Source organism: Epinephelus moara, chromosome 5 (genome assembly GCF_006386435.1).
Source record: "Epinephelus moara isolate mb chromosome 5, YSFRI_EMoa_1.0, whole genome shotgun sequence".
In the NCBI taxonomy this organism is placed as follows: domain Eukaryota; kingdom Metazoa; phylum Chordata; class Actinopteri; order Perciformes; family Serranidae; genus Epinephelus; species Epinephelus moara.
Genome location: NC_065510.1, coordinates 11,625,699 through 11,647,574, shown reverse-complemented (window position 1 = coordinate 11,647,574; position 21,876 = coordinate 11,625,699). Strand labels below are relative to the sequence as shown.

At 40.6% G+C, this 21,876-nt stretch overlaps 1 protein-coding gene across 1 annotated transcript in view; it reads right to left on the bottom strand.

Annotated features, from left to right (window-relative positions):
- Nucleotides 1-21,876, bottom strand: part of vegfc (vascular endothelial growth factor c) — a 70,517-nt gene that overhangs the window by 23,033 nt on the left and 25,608 nt on the right. The window contains exons 2-4 of the mRNA XM_050045474.1: nt 18,344-18,584; nt 17,864-18,054; nt 409-548 (exon numbers count right to left, since the gene is read on the bottom strand). Of these exons, the coding sequence (XP_049901431.1) occupies nt 409-548; nt 17,864-18,054; nt 18,344-18,584 (572 nt within the window). The remainder of the gene's footprint in view (nt 1-408; nt 549-17,863; nt 18,055-18,343; nt 18,585-21,876) is intronic.

Genomic DNA, 21,876 nt, shown 5'->3' with positions numbered 1-21,876 from the left:
ATACATACATTTCATGTCATGACATTTCATGACTCTGTGAAGTTAATCAAGAGATAATTCAAGAGAGTTTCCTAAAGTAACACCCCTGTATGCACACAGCACAGGAAGCAACGTCTGTAACAATAGATTCAAACACTGTCTGTCTCTTTGTGTGTGTGTGTAAGAACACCTCTTGCTGGAAAAAGGAAAAGGCTGCTCCTGTCCTAAACACACACACACACACACACACACACACACACACACCTATGCACACATACAGCTCTGAGGAGACATGTGCCAGAGGTAGACTGAGGTCTCTTGGGTTGAAAACTGTGCAAAGCTGACAGAAGAGGTTTTGTGTGTGTGTGTGTGTGTGTGTGTGTGTGTGATCCACAGAGACAGAAAGATGCAGTGAGTGTGAGCGCTTACTCAGGCAGGGATCTCCTGATGATGCTGTGCACTTGTTTGTAGACGTCCAGTTTGGACAGACAGCTGCACTGGGTGTGGTTGGCCACACTGATGGTCACCGGCTTGGTGCCTTGTGTGATTGGCACTGTGATCTCAAACAGCTGCAGAAATTATAAAAGAGAAAAGAGTCACAGAGAGTTAAGGTGAATCATGACAAGGTGCAAAAAGCATAGTGAGGAGCACCTTGAGAAATGGTCGTGCACACTTGTTTTTGTCAAGGCGAGCAGCACAGGAGCAAATGACTGCAGTGGTAGTTCTGAATAACACTGAATAAATACTTTTGGAATTAAAAAATTAAGCCAATGCAGAATTTCCCTGAAGCCAAAATCTGCAGTTCTTTGAATGGCTACTTAAGGCTAATTCCAAAAGCACATCAAACCCATTAACCCCCATGTCAAACTGTCCAACTTTTTAGCAGAAATGTCTTCAGCCTGGTACTAAAAACAGTTTTGATCTCTATAAGTAATTTCAATATTCATGACAACTGTACAGGGGTGAATTTTTCTATAATGCACCTGTTCAAATGTTAACACTTAAAGTTATGCATAACTAATTAATTAACTGAGTGACAGGAGTATGCTGTCTGTTGACAGTTGCTACCATGGCAACAACGATGGTTAGGTAACATAACCATGGCGCAACCCCAGATTCACAGAGCATAGGCATAGCCATAACTATTGCTATTTCAGTGTGTAGTCAGTTCATGAAAACTAATTGTAATGTTCTGGTCACATAAAAACTCTTGGTCAGCACTTGGTTATGACAAAAGACCCTCTAGGAAGTCTGAAATAGAGTGTGCCAGTAAACCCGGAACTCCGTTAGCGCTTTTAGCACTTCCGGTTCTCTCGTCTAAAAGTCAATACGTTTTTTGAATGGGATTTTGGTAAAATGCCTCAAATATTGTCTGTGGTTAACAAAAGCTTAAGTGAGTTTCAGGTTTTGTTCTACGACATAAAACACGTCAGTAAATAGCCTACTTGTGAATTTCGAAGCTTTTATGTGTCGTAAAAAAGGCGGTTGCTAACAAGTTGCTCAATACGACTACAAACCCTGTCGGGGACATTAAACGTCATCACCCCTGAACAGGCGAGAGTGCTGGCAGTCCGCCATTACAGCTTCTTATTTAGCTTAAACAGTCCGATTTCCCCATTATACAATGTTATACAATGCCGAAATCAGTTGAAAGCTTAGTAGCGGTGACGTCAAGAGTCACGCGACCGTGGAGTAGTCACGTAGTCCGTTAAAGCCTAACATTAGCTTTTTACTTCTGGCGATCGCATTTAAGCTTCAAATGCGGTATGAAAGGTGTCCATATGTGAAGATTATCTCGCTGAACAAAACCTGTAAGTATCATAAACTTGTGTTAGCCACAGAGCTTATTTTCTGATATAATCCAAAACGCAATGCAAAAATCACATTCACTTTCTCTTCCGGGAACCAGCGCGATGCTAAACTTCCGGGTTTTGATGTCAGCCCTGGCACACTCTATTCAGTACTTTTGATGGATTTAAGACTGTTTCTCACTATGAGAAATTGGCATTAGCATTAGCATGAATGTTAATCACCATTAATCATAGCTATAAATGCACCATGATAACCAAGCAAGCAGCTAGTGCTAGTGTTCTCCACCCTCAAGTCCAAATATGGCCCAAATATGGTCACTTCTGACTCCAAAAATTCAAGATGGTGAGGGCCAAAATGCCAGACATGAGGCTTGAGGAGACCACAAACCAATGAGTATGTCACAATAGCTACGTTCATACAGTCTCTGGTTAGATTAGGAGTCTCTACTACCAAACTGGCTGGGCTCTACATGATCACATAAAGTTCCTATAATGATCCAGTTCATCATCCACCAATAAGTGCGAACTTTTTTGATTGGATAGTCTTGTATTCTGTCCCATCATTGTATATCAGACATCTGTACCACACTTTACTGTGAATAAAGATGTATCTTCTGGTTGAAAGTACATTTAAAGTACAGCAGATGAAAAGATGAGTTGCTCCCTAGACCCCGTATTTTTCTATGACTTATTTACCAAAAGATTTTCTCAGGATTTTCACCAGCTATAAAAATGAAACCAGTTTAATGGCCATCACTGGACTACACTTGGTAAATGGTGTTTTAGAAGTAAGGCATGTCCAAATATCTGCACCATCAGAACATGAAAACACAAATGTCCACCAGGAAATAATTTCATACAATCAACACCAACAGTTTTTGATGATTGCTGCAGTAAATATTAGGATTGATTTCTAAGTCAAGTTTTACACCTGTTGGTAAAATTGGTAGAAATTTGGTGTACCACTAAGGTCAGGTGTTTGACATTATATCAAACCAGTTTGAAATTTTTTTAAACCACCCAAATCCTACTGCAGTATAGGACTACTGGACATTTCTCAGGTTTTTCCTGCAAGGATGGCCGTTGACTTTAAAAGCAACTTCCAACAAAATGAGCTTTGATGACTTTGGTGATCCCTCATTAGACATATTTTAATTCAGCTGTTGCAGACATACCTGTACTCTACTTGACCAGAAAGATGATTTAATACACACTTAAATGGGAGGTGATGTGAAACCGCCTCAATGCAACGAGATTAAGCAGCCAAACTCAGGTCATACATTTGGTTAGTCGAGGATCGAAGAAAGCAATGATCAGTTTGTCATAAGACAAAATAGAACAAATGTAGTGCTCGTTGATTTTGTTTTCTGCTTTGGAATTTAAAACACATGGCCCATAACCACTAAAAAGCTCATGCATAAAATTATTCACTGGTTCAAAGGTTGATCATTTGGACAGTGTTCCAAGTGATTAATATTACAGACTAACATCATTACAGACAATCACATTGGGTAACAGCCAGGTAATCATTTGCTGGCTGCTTTTACTTAAAGCTGCATTGATGGATGTGTGGCCACTAGGAGGCGGAAAAACAACAAGCACAAGTTTGTACAGCTACGTTTTTTTTTTTTTTTTTTTTTAACAAACTGCTCACTTCCAGCAAACACAAAGCGATGCTGTCACCCCTTTTTCTGTCCACCTCATGAATAACTCTAATATTCTTTCGCATTAAACTGTCAGCAGCTCCTAAGAAATCATCTGGCAGTTTAGTTTCTAGTTTTTTTTTTTACTTCACCAGGACTCCTAATGCTCTCCATGTCAGCTGTATTTGCCATAAAAGCTTCATCAGGTGATGTCAGTGCTCACAAATCTATTAATGCAGCTTCTACTCTGTTTTTACATACAGTCACAATTAAAAATATTTTGAATTAATTTTCTGAAAGTCCTGGAGCCCACTTAGTCCATTCATCTTGCCTAGACTTTGAATTCAGTCACTATAGGCCATCAGAAGAAGCCATTATTTCACACATTCTTTTAACAAGGACCCTTCAACAGGGAACCCTCAACTTGGAGTTCAACCTGAAGCCTGAATCACTGGGGAAATGAGCACATTTTAATCTGAAAACAATGAGCGAGAATGTGAAGGATTACCACTTGAAGAACAAAGTGAGTAATAAGGAGCTGGGTTTGGTTTTTCACATGGCACCGATGAAGATCCTTACACAAGACTGATGTACAGAACAGAGCAGAAACCCTGAGAGCCACTTCATTCTTTCAATCACAGAGTTGAACAGCATGAATGGAAACTAATTAGTCTCAATGACTCCTATTCAAGACCCTTAAACAGCTTAAACTGTCTCTCTCCCTCTCATCCTAATGAGGATATCATTAAGGCTGACCTCAGTCTCTTTGACCTGGTAAAGAGCTCACCATGGTTACAGAGCACACACACATAAAGAGAGCTCTTTGAGATCACGCTGACCACCACTGGGTTGAAAAGTTCGCCTGGGGCCTTATTAGAGACACTTCATAAGTCTGAAATCCATCTTATCTCAGTGTAGGATGACTTTCGAGAATTTTTTGGTATTGCAGAAAAAATGTTTTGCAACTGCATTTTGGGAAAAGTCTTAGGATAGCAATTTAGCTAAAAGAGAACTGTCCTGACATGGGGATTTCCCAAGTTAGGAGTCCTAAATTAGGATGGCATATTCCCTGCTGTTAGGAGTGTATGGCAATGACAGTGAAGATGGGGAAAACATGACGACTAAAATATATTTATTCAAAGGGTACTCCAACCCTATGACACTTTTAATATCCTGGAACATGTATTAATGGGTATATAGCGACTGCCAAGACGATTAATTTTGAATTTGGTTGACAAGCTACGTCCGGCTCTGGAGAGGCTTAAAAGGAGACAGGGTTCTGCCAATGGTCATAGCGACAGATCACAAATGCACTTTGTTTTATTTTCTCAAAGACTTTCAGACTGAGGTTGCAGATGGATCTTTAACGTTACAGCCTTACATCTCACCAAGCCTCACACCCAAGATTAAATATATCATAAAAAGTCAGGGGTCAAACACATGAAGGCAGTCAGCAGAGGCAGAAAAGTCCATTCAGGGAAATCACACAAAAAGCAAAGCCTATAAATCTGAGCAGAGACAAAAACCAAGGAATCAAACAAAAGGAAAAGGCTGGAAAGCATGAAAAACTGGGGCGACAATGACAATCTGGCAATTGAATGAGGGAAACACTGGGCTTTAAATACACAAGCATTGATTACTAGCTACACACAAGTGAGTGGAACAAGACACAGGTGAAACGTGAGGTAACACAATCAATCAATCAATCAGTTTTATTTATAAAGCCCAATATCACAAATCACAATTTGCCTTACAGGGCTTTACAGCATACAACATCCCTCTGTCCTTAGGACCCTCACAGCGGATAAGGAAAAACTCCCCCAAAAAAAACCTTTAACGGGGAAAAAAAAAACGGTAGAAACCTCAGGAAGAGCAACTGAGGAGGGATCCCTCTTCCAGGACGAAAGACGTGCAATAGATGTCGTACAGAACAGATCAACATAATAAATTAACAGTAATCCGTATGTCACAATGAGACAGAAGGGGAGACACACAGAGAGAGAGAGAGAGAGAGAGAGAGAGAGAGAGAGAGAGAGAGAGAGAGAGAGAAGAGAGAGAGAGAGAGAGAGAGAGAGAGAGAGAGAGAGAGAGAGAGAGAGAGAGAGAGAGAGTGATGCAGGACAGACAATAATGTTAATAGCTTACAACAACATTAATGGAAGTACTAATATAATTATGATGAGAACACATTTCAAAATAATACAGGAAGTAGACACAAACACATCAGCATAAACTTGACAGAATATCTCAGAAGGGAAATGTTCTGGATAGAGCCCCCAGTGAGGGTTCTGCTTGAACCATTACACCACCACCCAAGCTATCTGTACTTTGGTGTCGCAAACTGTGCATTTCTGACAAGGCCTGCCAGCTGATGTAGCCTACTGATACTAGGACGAGTGCCACCAGGATAATTGAATGTACAGTTATAGTTGGAATTTCTTTGGTAAAGATAGTGGGGTCTGAGATAGTATAGGGCACAGCCATGAATTTAGGAATTGCTTCAGTGATGTGAAGATAGGATTTTTCCTAGCTTTGAAACTTAAGTTAAGCCTGGCCCTAACTGCTAAGTCAGCCTTCGTTAAGACTAGTCTTTAGCATGGACTTTAAGTTAGTTGGACCAACCAGACTTAAACCTAGACATAACTATGTCTGGTCTAAGCGCTGGATGTTCATGTGAATGTCCAGTGACTCTGGCTATTGCCTCGCAGCGCATGCATTGCTAGGATACCCTGCTAACATTCTGCTGCTGTCTTGCTTATGTGTAGCTAATCTTTCATTATTTGTGGCAATGTTGGATCAGAGAAAAAGAAAAGGAAATTTCCCAGGCGTTAAGATACAAAGATTCATGGAGCTGTGCAGGAGAGGCTGTCTGTGTTCGACTGACTGGCAGGTAGAGCTCCACAGGTAATATGAAAGGACAGAAATAGTTAACAAACCTGGCTGAAGCTGACTACTCGTGGACAAACAGTGTGTTGTTAGCAATGGAATTAAGGAGTCAGTGTCAGTTCTGGTAGAACTGTGGCTGTCCAATATTGCATATCTCAAGTATGTGGTTGGCGCCATTGTTCATAAAACAATGGACCAGGCCTGCTGTGATGTTAAAATAGGAGGGAAAAACTTACGAACTTAAACAGAAGGTCAATGAGAGACTGCAGGGAGAGAAGAAAATAATGTTGTTTGCTTTTTAGTTTGTATTTTGAGATTTGTGGTGCTGAATGGAGAGCTCCCATAGACAGCACTTCACACGCATCTCTTAATTCACCTCAGTGTCATTAGTGTATGTCAGTGATTGATGTTTTCATTTACAGACAGCTGTTTAGGAATAATGATGACAAGAACGGCCAAAGCTTTCTGGTGTTTTCCTCTCCCTTCTCTGTCTATCTGAGTGGCTGGTAAAGCAGCCATGTGCATCAGTGCCACAGGGTTTACACCTTGTATAGAGAAGCAACTATAAAACATCTAACAAAGAGCTTAAAATTCCTGAAAACTGTCATCTTCCAACTAGACCCATCTGCTTCTCTTCACTGTTATTTGACATTGTTATTGTGATGTATGTAGTTTGCAAGTAGGCTGCCAGTTAAGCTAGTCTGGTTTTAACCTGTTTATTTTAGTTATTAAGGTAAGTAATTCATTGTCTTTGATGCTATTATTCTTGTTAGTGTTGTTGCCTTCCTAGTTACTTCCAAGTTTTGTTTAGTAAATATGTGTAATGTTAAATTTTGGCTGCAGGTGGCTTCGTAAAGTACTCAAAATGGAAAGTGTTATTCCTCTGAGGAGCATGAATGTGCTCACTAAATTTCGTACTGGGCTGCTATTTTTGGTATTTTTGTATTTTTGGTATACAAATGGAAATTTTAACCTGATAATGTTGCAGAATGAATGTTTAGAAAGTCATCAAAAAAATTAGGATTAATTGTTTAGGGACCATGTATATATACAGCAAATTTCTTTGCCACCTGGCAATTAGTTTAAGATACCTTGCTATGTACTGGAACGTTGGCAGGAGTGACAGGCCAGCTGACGTTACCATTGTTGGGCCCCATTGCCAGTGGAGCAAAAAAAAAATATCTCTAATATAGCATATGTGAGGTATTAAAGGTAACACAGCCAACTATGACAAAACCAGAACACATTAGGCACGATATAGAAGAGTGAAAGATGGAATAAACCAGGCTGTTATAGAAAAAGTGGCACATCACAGAGTGAAAATTCATGACAGCACAGGTGTTGAGCTAAACCCTTATGCAGAGAACCACCAGACAGACATAAATGCTTAAAGATACTTACAGTCAGTCAAATTGTTAATTATACAGTTTAGCACAACTTCTATTACCTGCTAAGTGTTGAAACCTTTTAACGTTTGCCAGCTGCTTCAAGGCACTGCCAAGCAAATCAGCACAATGAAACTTCCAGGGATGACGAAACAAACCACAGAACGCTCTAAAAAGAAACAGCCACATTTGACTCCTCACCTTTCCACACATTCATTTTGAGACAAATTATGTAAAATCACATTCAAATTGTCATTAGAATTCAGCTGAACTGTAAATTATCTATCTAGCGTGCCATCATTTGAATGATGTATTATGTAGCCTATGTAAATCTCCCAACTCTGGCCAGTGGTCTGAGACTGCAGCCAAACACAGCAGTTAGGAAAAACCAGCGGAGTGAAAGAATGTCTTGTGAAACCTCAAAGACTGTGTCTCAGCACCCACAGCGTTGTTACTGCTGCCAGGCGAAAGCCTCTCAGCTTCAACCTTGGCCTCCTTTTTTCTTACCTCAACTTAAGGAGGACATGCTTCATTTCTTGTTTCTATGGTCCAAAAATCATTCAAACACCTTTGTCCAATTTTCAAAATGTGCAACAAGCCTGGCTTTTAAGTCTTTTAATCCTACCTGACTTTTTAAAGATGTGTGTTTTTCCAAAGACAATGGTATGCTCTTTCTGTGGAGGATAAAACAGCAATACAAAAGCATTCAGTGTACCAGTCCAACATCCTAATCTGATTGCATGTACAGCACTAACAGCTCTCAGTTCACCAACAGCCATCTCACACACAAAAAAAGCCAAAACTACAAATGAAATTTTGTCACCCCTTTATACATTTCAGCTACTTATACACTCTTTTGGTTAGGTTCAAACAAACTCATGATCGCTTGCCTCCTAAGTGTGGTTTGTTTGGTCGGTGTACACCAAAACAACTGGACCGGGATTTTCTTGAAGAGATAGTCTCAGTCCAGTTAAAAAACTAACTCTGGTGCGGTTTGTATTTAATGAGAATGTGTTCTGATCTCGATCTGAACCAACTGCAGTCACATGACACATTGTTTGGGTTAAACATGAGCATGTTACAGTCCTGGAGCATTATCAATGTGCGCCTCCTCTGTGCTGCCTTAATATGTGCATTTGGACATACAACATATTAATTTAGTCCATGATGACCAGCGCTACAATCAACCTGCGCAGTTGTCCCTCCATTGTGACATTAGAAAGTGTCGCATTTATCTTGCAAGTGTACTCTTCTTCAGTGTTCTGTTTACTTCCTGGATTTTTCCCACATGGAAATTCTGACCAATCAACAGCAGCTTTCTCACACAAGACATCTGATCTGGTCTGCTTGTAAATGCTGCCGTGAGAACACGAACCAACTCTAGGCAATTATACAACTTTGGAACAAAATTAGTCCCTGATTCAGACCAAAGCAAGTTAACCCTAGGTCTGAAAGCACCCTTAGAAACAAAAGGTGCTGAATAGAACCATATAGGGATAAATGTTGCAGCTAGATTATTTTCAGTGATTCTACCTAGAACCCAACATAAAAGGTTAAACCTGAACCATCTATAAAAGGTCCCACCCAGAACCTCCAGAGAGAGAGCTCTTTTGTAGTGTATTGGTTTAAGCAAGAACCCTATCTGGGCGCTCTATCCAGAACCTTTCCTTTCCTTTACATGTTTTATCTTAGTTGATTTTATGATTCATGGTTTTACAATTCTTTGATTTTATGATGTCATAATTTTATTACTTTTTATGATTCATTTCATTTTAGGAATTTTTATTGTTTTAAGAGTTATGGTTTGCTTTGATTAGTGGGTGGTGGATTTTAGGGAGAAAGACTGTGGTGAGTTATATTTGAACCACAGTGCCACAACTGGATGGTAGATTCTGGGGCAGCTGTGGGCTGTACCTAGCTCAGGCAATATCTGTAGTGAGGTTAACTCTCTAGTGGATGCTCTGGGGTCATCTGAAAGATGCTTATTTCAGTTAATGTCTGTAGGTGAGTCTGTGCCCATTGAAATATAGACTCTGACTTTTAATGTCATAAATCAGTTCAGGAAGGACCCAAATGCAGAGCAGGAGGCAGGCTGAAGTTTAAACAAAAACCGAGCTTTAATACTGACTTAAAAAATCCTCAAAACAGACAGGCAATAAAACACAAAGCCCAAAAGAAAACAGAACCAAAACTAAACCGAAACAAACCCTGGAAGCACAATGAACACAGGGAGGAACTTGCGGAAGAAATCAAAAATGGAACACAAGAGACAAGGACGAAACAACACCAAGAACATGGAAATGAACACAGACAAACTGACAAGGAACAAAGGGAAATCCACAGGTGTAAATATATATATACACAGAAAACTAATCAAAAAACGAGACACAGCTGGAGGAGGGAAATGGGGATTGGCTAACAACAAGGGAGTGGTGGGGAACACTCGGATGGAGCAAACGAGACTAATACAGAACAGGTGTGAGGGGAAGACTCTTGGAACAGGGAAAGACTAATGAGACAGGTGTGACAGAAAAAAGGCGGGAAAACACACAAAGACATGAAGTAAAACCAGACATGACACAGGAGGAGAGAATCCACAAATTTAAACAGGAAACTGATTAAAAATGAATGAATAACGTGAAACAAGAAGCACAAACACTCCTCTGTTTGGGTCCCTAGCACACAGATCCGGTACTAAAGGTGGAGCTGTGAACACTGTCGGACATTGCTTGGTCAATAGCGGAAGGCGATTCTTGTTTAGGGCTGAGTTGTGGCTGGTTTTGAGGCTTATGTAACCACTGGTCATACCATGAAGACTTTTACATGTATTAGTAAACTGTAACTATGGGTGTTTTGCTGGCTCTTGCAGCAGCTGGAGTCGGAGGAAAAAGTTTAATTAACTGGGCCAACTGCCCACGACTTTTAAGGTGGAACGTTTACTTGTAATGCTACTCAATGCATGAGTTTTCGATGTGAATCCATCAGTGCACATTAAATGCCAATGTGACACAGGGCTTTAGTCTTACAAAGTACCCTTTCTTCAAAAATGGGTTCTTCAGAGGCAAATGGTTCTGTGTAGAACCTCAGCCCTTCATGAACCCTTATTTCTAAGAGTGTACATGTGGCTACTTTCTTAAAAAATAAGATAAAATGTACAAATGCAATCCACATGTTAGCATTCATCTTATACCATTGAGTAAGTGGGCATATTTATATACTGTTAATATCATGCTTCTTCATTTACTGTAGCATATCTCAGTGTTAGTATGTCTTACGTGTAATGTGTGTGTTTGCATCAGTGGTTAGTACTGAAGTGCAAATGTTTGAGGAAAAGTAGACCCCTTCATTAACTGATGTCTGGCCTCTAATGGGCAGAAAATCATTAAAACAACCTGACAGAAACAGTCAAATCATATCACCCGCTTATGTGTTGTCTGCCATTTGGTGCTGTGTAGGTAGCGTGCAGCGGGTTTATCAAGGCTTTGTATGATAGAAATGGCTCCCTACACCAGCTGATAAAAATCATTTGATTCAATGTTAATGTCACCTAATGAATAACACAGGTTTAATGTGCCAGTATGCTGCTTATTACTGAGCTCTGTTCACACCAAAGCATTAGCATTACTTACTTTCCTCCACTCTGCTGCATTGTTGATACACACTCACACACACACGTACACGAGTACACACACAAACATGCATTTGCGCATAAAGGTCAACAAACACTTACGCAGCCCAGCACATACAGACACAGCCTCATTCTGGCCACAGTAGACTTCCTGCTCTGATTGAAATCAGCTCTAACAGATCCTATAACAAAGGAGCTATTAGCCCAGACCGCCACTGCCAGTTCATTAAGTTAACACTTATGGGAAATGAATAAAGCAGCTGAGCTGAAACAATACGCTATCACATACTGCACAAGCCAGTCCATTAACAGCAGCTACCTGGAAATGAACTATCCAACTAAATGAACCTACCCTGTGTTTCGAGGCACAGCAGAGTGGTTATTGAGGTGTATGGAAATATATCAACAATGCATTGTATCACAAGGAGCTGGTGGCTAGACTGACTGTGTTATTTAAAGCTGCAACAGGAAATCATGATGTCATTTTTATCAGGTGCAGGTCCATTTTGCACTTTTGTGGGCTCCAAACAAAACAATCTCATCCACCTAACCAAAGCTGAGGTTGTGTTTATCGTTTTGTGCAATTTGTTAAGTTTCGGCATGAATTATTTTTGCATTTTTACCTTTTGCAACTACAAGGAGCAATTTAAGACCCAGAACACACAAACTTGGAAACATACATACAACATATTAATTTTTGTGGTAGAATTGTGCGGTGACACAAAAACAGACCTCTCCAAAATCACAAAACATTTGCCTCTTTCACTTGATATGCATGTACTTCTCTTTATAGCCACCTGAAGGTATCTGTTCCATCTAAAGTCTCTAATGCCCTCTATACACTGTGCGATTTTAGCAATCTTATAAGACCATTGCACGACACACTGTGAGACGTGGATCTAATAAACTTTGGTACAACGTCAAGTTTGATGTGTGCAGATTGTACGATGGCCGTTTACTACTGAATCGCAGGTTATGACGTACGTCAATATGCAACGTCACCAGCGTGCACCGCATCAGCGTACATCATCCATCTGCCCCACCATAGGTAGCTTGCTCACCTGGAAGTTGCAGTTCCTCCGCAATTTCCCTCCATGCAGGGTCTTTTTTCTCGCGGTGATAGCAGCTGGAGGAAACATCAAATAAGCAAGGCTTCTGCTGCCACAGCTCCACCAAACTAGCACAATCATTACTGCTTTGCCTACAGCATCATTAACAGGCGGCTCGCTCAGTGTGTGACGTGCACTTGTAGATAAAATATAGGCCTATATTAATGAAGGGTCATTAGTACGGTTTTGTATTTCTCTGTAATGTAGCACAGTGTTAACAATGTTACTGATACTATTCTTTCTCACACCTTCAACTCAAACCATTGTGTTGCCCCGCCCATATATCATTTAATAATTAAATTAATATCGTGACTAGTTGGCTAATGGCCCTAAATGACGACTATTGGTCGACTAGGAAATTTCTTGGTGGGAGGCAGCCCTACACCCTGTATGCAAGTACACTACATGCGCAGGCCTAACCACGACATTACCAAAACTGTGTCTGGCATGCCTCCAGTGCACAGGCTGTTGACTGTGACCTCCACTGCATGAGAGAACACGTCATGGAATCATCAAATTGAAAAAAGTTTGTAAGCATAAGACTTTCCAATGTGGATTATCAGCCCATTACATCTCACACTATGCTGCCTGCAGGTGAAATCTTTGGTGCAAGCATCATCACACATGTTGTGTTACGTCTCTTCACCATGTGCACATCCTTGTTTAGAAGGATTCTCTACTGTGTTACTGAGGCATGTCCTCACTGTGTACAAATGTTCCGCACTCCTCATCCAGCTGCAGGAAGACGTCATACCGGCTGATCTTCTTCAGGAGATGTTTATAGAAAACATGTGCTCTGATATCTACAACTTTCAAGATTTTGTGAAACACTGCTCCGGGTCAACAGCAAGTAGCAGCACTTACTGTACACCAAAGTAAACATGAGCATCTCATCCAAAGTGTCAACACCAAACAACTGCTCGCATGCCTCTGCTATTTTGCACAAGACGGCATCAGCTTCTGTTGGACGTTTGGGCTCTGCTGAGTGACTTATAGTTTTCATAACAGCGCTGCTGTATCATGAAGCAAATCTCTGTTTATGTGCCCTGGGTGGCAGGTCTCTCAGCTGCTCGCTTATTGCTCCCAAAAGAAGACAAATTCTTTCTATTTATATACACAGTACAGACAGTCAATCAAAGCCGAATCCATGTGTTATGTCTCAAGCATCATGTTTGGGTATTCTCCTGGCAGAAATGTTTAAGTGGAAACAAAATCTTCAGTTGATAATCTTCCCCTTAACAAGCAGATATTCAGCCTTCCTTCAGCATTTTAAATAATATAATTTTTCAAGTCATCATGTGTTTAAATGCCCATAAATGTATGTTGTTATGAAGTTTATGTTAAATGAAAATCCTTCTTTGGGAACAATGTTTACATATAGTAAGATGAACTAGCCCTGAGTTACTGGGAATCAACCCCATGACGCTTTGACTAGACAACCTCTTGTAATGGGGCGCTGCCTGAGCAAAACCTTGCTTCTGCTTTCAATATGCACTTGCTACTTTCTTTTGTTACCAGTATTTTACTCTTGTTGAGCATAAGCTCAACAGCAAAAAAGAAAAAAAAATCTCCACCATACGTCTTCCATTACATTCAGTAGAAATCACTTAGTGGTTTGGATCTGTTCCAAACAGTACCACACATTCACCATGTGGACCGCATAATACTTCCTCTGTTGCTATTTCTGGCCACTCTGAAAGTCTGTCTGAAAAGATGAAGGTAATGAAATACATAGGTGCCTTCATTTTCCATAATTTGGAAATACAGAATAGAAAACATATGTTGGCTTTATTTTCACAATAGATGTTCATCACAGAAATACACTGTGTTACTTTCTGCCTTGCTCTTTTATCTCGATCTACATTTTTATCTAGCCAGCAGGAGGACTCTATGAATGGTACTGCCAGTTTGTCAATCCTCCACGTTGGTCCAGACTTAAACAGTTAGTCACAATTTTTTTTTGGTAGATTCATCTTCCCCATAAGATGAATTGTTATCACTTTGGGGATCTACTGGCTTTTCACACAGTGCCATGCCATCATCAGGTCAGGATTTCAGTTTGTCTAATATCTAACAAAATACAAGCACTAATGACTACGTCAAATTTGTGTTTAGTACTAATTAGCATATATTAGCATACTAATACTGTAAACTATGATGGTAATGTGGATGTATAAAGACAACTGGATACAGAGTCAGAGGCAGGGCCCCATTCATTCCTCTGAAATTTGCTAAGTGGCACATGAAGCTAAAAAAGTTTGACTTGACAGGTCTAAAATTACCCTGATCTTCCGCATCATTGGACCCACAGCCCAAGCACACCAAAGACTTTGCCAGACAAGCAGCTTAACTCTGGTTTAGCGCTCTGCTAACTTTAATGGGGATAAAATGATTGAACATGTTATCAGACTGAATGGATCTAATTCCGGTAGGGAAACGAGTCATTTTGTGGGGTTTCATGCTCAAGAAATTGTATCCACTGATTTACAGATGTCTGTCTTCCAATGTAAGTGGCGAGAAATATATTTTTGGGCCCAATGGCATCATGTAACAGACCTGAAGTTGTAGTTGCAGAATTCGGCCCCTATGTTTAAACTCCAGCGCAATTCCTGGGCGCTTGGGTGTTGACTATGGTTTATATTATCTATATATTATTTATATAATATTTGCATTTCTGAGCATGTTAGCATGCTAATGTTAGCATTTAGCACAAAGTACCGCTGTGCCTCAGCACAGTTTAGTTTGCTCATGGTAAATACCAATAGAGGTGACAGGTAATTTGGGGCCAGTCTGTTATAGTTCTTAGATCTTGCCACATGCTTCTGGGACTGGGACTTCCTGTAGTCCCCCCTTTGGCTTTCTTTACTGCTCTTCTTATATTGTAGGCTGTTGCTTCGTAATTGTCCATGTTTCCAGACTGGCTGCAGTGCGTATGTCAGTGGCATCCTGGATGGTCCTGGTCATCCATAGTTTCTGGTTGTAGAATTATTAAACTGTAGGTTTGGGTACAGTTGCCTCTGTTGTTCAACAAATTAATTCGCCACAGAGTGATGTCATTAGTGACATCGACAGTGGTGTCCTGGAACGTACGTGAGACCATGTCATGTAGTGCAGACTATATGGTGGCCTCTGATTAGCCTGACCATGTCCTGACCTCTCATGTCACCGGGGGCATGTGTTGTAGATTGTCTGCATACTTTAACCTCAGCAAGATGGCCACATGGACGCTCTTCCAGAAAGCCGGTAGAGCTATCATGGGGTAAGAGGAGAGTTTACAAAGTAGTAAGATGACCACTTCCCTATCCTGAAGACTCATAGTCGTACAGTATGTTATCAATGTCCAATATTATTCACAAAAAGTGCACCTCATACCTGTACGAATACATGTAAAGAGCATAAATTTAACATAGCTAAGAGAGGTGCCTGGATAGGTCTGCGCCTTCTAGCAACTGCAGTCACCATGAACAATGTGGATTTTCTTCTTTAGCACTATTTTAAACTGAAGAACAACTCAAGAGAATAAAGACTAATACTCCTCTTAATGTTGTGCCACCATTTTTTCACCTAAAAATGCCACTGGATACAAACATTCCATATCTTCCAATATAGTCAAAAACATTTTAGGAAGGCCCCACTTGTGGCACTAAACAACAGCTTGTGAAGTGCTCATAATGGAGCAAATTCATTTACTGGGGAGCATGAACAAGTTGAATATATTTCTTTTGTTTGTGCACAAGTTTAACTTTTGGATTTGGCCAGTTGTTCTTACTTTTTAAGCCAACTCACTTTGTGCTGACGCAATCTAGTAGATCATCATAAAATCAACTCCATAAAGTGTTCCCAGTAATGGTCCAATTGTTATATTGAAACTATATTAAAATCTCAAAATTAACTTATAATTGATTTATTATTTTACAGTGACACATAAAGCAACTTTAGGGCCAGTTCAAACAAGCTCGGTCAAATTATACTTCAGAAGTGATTTACGGCCCCACACTGAACAGGGCAGCCTCAGGAAGAGCCCCTAACTGAGAGAGAAAACATGCTGTAAAACTCAATCTGACCACACACACACACACACACACACACACACACACACTTTTCCTCTGGTTAGACCACATCACAAGTCAATTAAAAGGCAGACCGCATGCTAGTAACTCCTTTTTAACCACAGTTGTACTCTGGAGACCACTAGACACACACACACACACACACACACACACACACACACTCACGCTCCAGGGTATTCTAAGGCTCCTGAATCTGCTCGGTTAACCAGCTGACATGTAACACTGTAAAGTAAGTTGTTGTCATGAACTATTTTTATACAGAATTTTACAGCCTACTTTGTTTTGTTTCATTTGTACTGTAAGTAGATGTCCCCATCATATTACTGTTGCACTGAACCTCCAAACTCTTTCAGCCATGCTTGTCTGATGTCAGTCTGATGGCCTGTTGGTCTTACACTTTGGTCTAGCGCAGGGGTCAGCAACATTTAATAACAAAAGAGCCATTTTGGCCTTTTCTTTTATCTGCCTGGAGCTGCAATACATATTTCTTCCTTATAATAAAGGTCACACAGTCTAATAAGTCTAAATTAGCCTATCATCATTACCAATAGTTCTAAATAAACATTCATTAATAAGTTTTGCCACGTTGTTTCTCCCCAGTGGACTATTTAGGATTATTTGGTACTTTTAACATTTCAGTTTTGGTGGTGAAAGCAAACAAATCTGCCCGAGCACTATAAAATTCTTGATTTTCCTCTGAAAATTTTCAGAATCTGTAATTTGCCTTGCTAGGGAGACTTGAAACTAGCCCCATTATTGAGGTTCACCAAAATTTAAGAAGAAGTGCCAGGCTATTGATGAACATTTTAGCTGACAGAATGTCTTGAGTGTATGGGCTACACATTTTTACAACTGGAAAATATAAGAATCACTTTGGCCTACAGCAATGATAAATGAAAATGTTATGTTATTCATTTCCATATTTTTAGTCAAAGCCACATAGAGCCACTGGAGAAGGGCTAAAGAGCTGCATGCAGCTCAAGAGCTGCAGGTTGCCTTCCCTTGGTCTAGTGTGAACATTTTGCACAACTATTGGATGGATTCCCATCAGATTTGTTACAGACATTCAGCATCCCCAGAGGATGAATGCAAGTTAATTTTACTATTACCTGATATTTCATCCGGCACTCCTGGCATGGTATTTGAAATAGGTCTGTCAAGTTTTATTCAAAACTTAAAAATATTGGATCCATATGTTCAGATTTAACATTTTCAGTGTGCAACATGTTGTGCCTTGTGCTCCAGCAGTACAGCTTTGAGCCATGCATTAGACATTCTTCTGAAATTCTGTGACTCCAATTTTTCCCCATCACAAAATAAAACAGAGAGAAGTTAAAGAAAATTGTGCTTACAGTTTTGCTGACGTAACCAGTGGAGATGTTTCTGCATTGTTTGTCTTCAGAGTGGCAGCATCCTCCACATCTGTAGACGGACACACAGGGTGGTTTATAGAAGATGTTGGTGGGAGCCCCAAACTCCCTGCCCACGTCGACACACACTTCCCTGGGCATGCATTGAGTCTTCCTCCATTCCGACTCTATACCTGCACACACACAGAAAGTCAGACCACCACCATAGCCATGCATATGTATGTAATATAAATGGATTCTTCCTAATATACCATGTTTCCGTGTAATTCCCTGCATGTGGAGCTACAAAAATACCAAAAATATCCTCTCACGTACACTTTGTAACTCCACTGTCCAGTTTGATTTAAATAAACATAAATGTACTTGGTAAAGTTTTCTTTTTCCATTCAGTGTGATGATGTTATGACCCAATTTCTATTTTTGCAAGTCTGAAAAATATATTAAAAGAAAGTAAAAACATACTTTTCAGGGCATCCAAGTTGAGGTAGGCAGCAGCGAATGTTGGCTCTTCTGTATCAGCCAGCGGCCTCAGTCGGCGAGGCTGTGGCCGCTGAGAGTGTTTGGAGGCTGAGGACGCAGCAGCAGAAAGTTTGGATCTGCACTTCAGAGCGGCCCAGTATGAAGGATAGATAAGACTCATCAGTTCATCCACACTGGATGCTGAACGCAACTTCTGCTCCATATCTGGCTTTGGTGAAGATTCCTGAAAGAGACAAGAAACACCCTCACTAAGAATACTGCTGTTACTCTTTATCATTACACTGAATACTCAAGTACTGACTGAGGATCTACTCCTGGTAGCCAACAGCCTATGTCCTCATATGCAGCAGCTCCTCCAGCTGGCATCCCTGTCCCTCCATCTGTAGTCAAGGGTTACAAAAGGCTAACTCTTCCCCTCTATGACCTACTCAGTATAGGCCGTGATGACATCCCACTCGCTGAGCTCCATATCCTAATCTCTCCCTTATTCCGCCTCCTGCTCACAGAGTGGACAGAGTGCTGTCAGAGCGCGAACCTAAACCACCAGCTTCACCAAACCCTCGGGCTTGCCGTCGTCTTTGTCGGGGCCCCCCAGGTGCACTCCTACTGTAAGTACCTGATAACCCTTTCCACTCAGTTTCAGCTCCAGTGTCTTCTTCTCCTTCACTACAACCACCTCCCAGCTAGTATCAGACTACAGGAGTTTTGGGCAAATTTGTCTCCGATTCACCCCTCCTGACAATCAGATAAAATTGTGGTCTGGGATCTTAATCAGTACCAATGTTCAGCCCAAATTATCTGGTAATGTCCAATCTTAAGCCTCCCAAACTGTGGCCACCCCAAAATCTAGATAACAACGGTTATGATTACGTCGGTACCGAGCAGCTGATGGTGTTGCCGAGCAACTGTAAACGTTCTAGCCCTTGAGGTTAACATTAAAATGTCACCTGTTGTTCTTGTCTTCTCAACCATTTTCTCATCCACACTCAGTTAGCCTCCTGCTTTTTGTTCTCACCGCAAAGCATTGACATTACAGCATGTTGTCACACCACGTCACAAATGATTCACAGAGGGTCTCAATAAACAATGAACTGTCATCAGCACTTGGCTGTGAAATTGGTGTACCACAGGGATCAATTCTGGGGCCCCTGTTGTTTAGCCTTTTCATAAATGATCTTCCCAATGTATGCAATGAGTCTGAGATTCATATGTACGCAGATGACACTGTCATTTATGAACATGCAATGACCAAACAGCAAGCTGCATCTAAACTCATGGCAGTGATGGCCTATGTCACACAGTGGCTTATTAATCCCTGTCTTCTCCTAAAGATAAAGAAAAGAGTTTGTATGTCCATCACTGAGAAGTCAACGGATAATTTTACACCTGATGTATGACTGAAAATATCTTGTTGTAACACTTGATTCTAATCTCACATTAAAAAAATCAATTTGGTAACAAATGTCATTTAACTTGTCACACTTCTGCCATATTAGAAAATGTCAAACTACTGAGGCAGCAACATTAATTTCAATGCCATGATCATGTTGCATTTGTTATATTATCTGACTGGCTGGGCACAAGCCTCCTGTTCAACACTCAAACCTGAGTACTATACCACCAGGCTCTTAAGGAGCTTGACAGGAAGCCAAACTCACATTACCACTGTTACTGCTTCAAAAAGCATACTTTACTGAGCTGGAACAATCCCATTAAATTTACAGATGCTTGTCTTGTTTATAAGATTCTGCATAGTTTGGCTCCTCCCTCCCTTAGTGCTTTAATAAAGTAGTGATCTTATGATAAGTGATATGTATAAGCAGGGTGCATATGTATGCCGATTAGTTTGCAACCATGGTAACATGTACATTTACTGTACACCCAGAGACAGTCTGTGTTAATGAGTGTAAGATAATCATTCATTTGGCAGACAGAGGACATTTACTGGCTGCATTACTGTTCAATGTTTAGACGTGGCTCACAATTCATGTAATTCTTCTTCTGAGACAAATGTATGAGCAGTGTATGTGAATGTTATCTCACTTCCTGTCCTTCAATGCAATTAGATAAATGCCATTGTACTGTTTATGATAAACAGCAATTTAACATCCACACAATCACTCCGAACAAACAATATGACTGTTCGCTGCAAGCAAGGCCGTCTCTCTCCCACACATAGACAGAGACACAAACACACACAAACACACACACTGACTGGCGTTTGCATTAGAGGCCAGTCAAACAGACAGAGTGAAACAGTCCATTGTATTTTAGTGCCTCTGTTAGGCTGTTTACAGTCACTGCAAAGATAACACAGACATGCACGCTCACACACACACACACACACACACACACACACACACACACACACACACACACACAATGTCCTACAAGAAACGTATGTATGTGTTTCTATATGCATATGCATGTTTTGTGTATGCGCATCTGTCTGCACCTACTTTTTTTACATGAATGCGTCCTGTCCGGGTTTCCTCTTTGTGTGTGTGTGTGTATGTGTGTGTGCGTGTCCTTCTGTATGTGTCCTGTCTCCATTTCCCCTGATTCTGTGTGTTTCTGCTTGTGTGATCAGAGTAGTGTTTTCACACACAAATCCATGTATACACACACACACACACACACACACACACACACACTGTCCCTTCACGTGGGAAAAAGGCCTTTCTCTGCCGTCACATCGGCTCAAAGAAGCCGAAACAAACAATTGAGAATGCAGCAACTCTAAATAGGACTGTGCTGTCACCTGAAAGAGGAACTACAACTTCCTGCTTTAAAGACCAGACCAGGCATTACAAGGCTAACTTGGGACTCCATAAACTGACATGAGATCAGGTTTATCAGCACTTTACAAATGGAGTGACCACATTCACCATTTTGGTCCTTCCTGCCTTGATGTTTCCTGGTTATTTAAAGGTTTGAAACTGTTTTGGAACGTCAACACTGCTGAGACTGCCAGACTAATCACAACATTTTATGCGGTTGGCAGCATATTAAAGCTCCCCTGTTGGTGCTTTAACATGTTGCAGCCCGTTAACTTTAGACTGTGCATGTGCTAAATTGCTGCAATTTCCAAGAGCATAGTGGACATTTTTGGATAAATATCCAAACTTAAAGGGCAGCTATTTGTTGTTCATTCCAGTAAACCATGTAAACAATGTTCTGGATGACTTGAACCTTGACATCAGTCCGTGGAGCATATTCAAAATGTCTGTATAGTTAGAACCAATATTTATTAGCAGAAAAACATAGTTCACCGAGTGGGATAAAACCCAATCCATCCAAACAATGACAGACAGATGAAGCAAAAAGACTGAAGTGAACTGAAATCCTTCTTGTACAAAAAAGAGCAAGACCAAGTGAGACAGACAGAGGGCTCTAGTTATTGATCATGACTGATGCTCTGTAACTTGAATTTGTCAGGGGACACAACATATTGTTTAATAACTGTGTGGAAAATGAAAGCAAAGAGCCAGGGGAACAGAACCAACAAGGAGGGC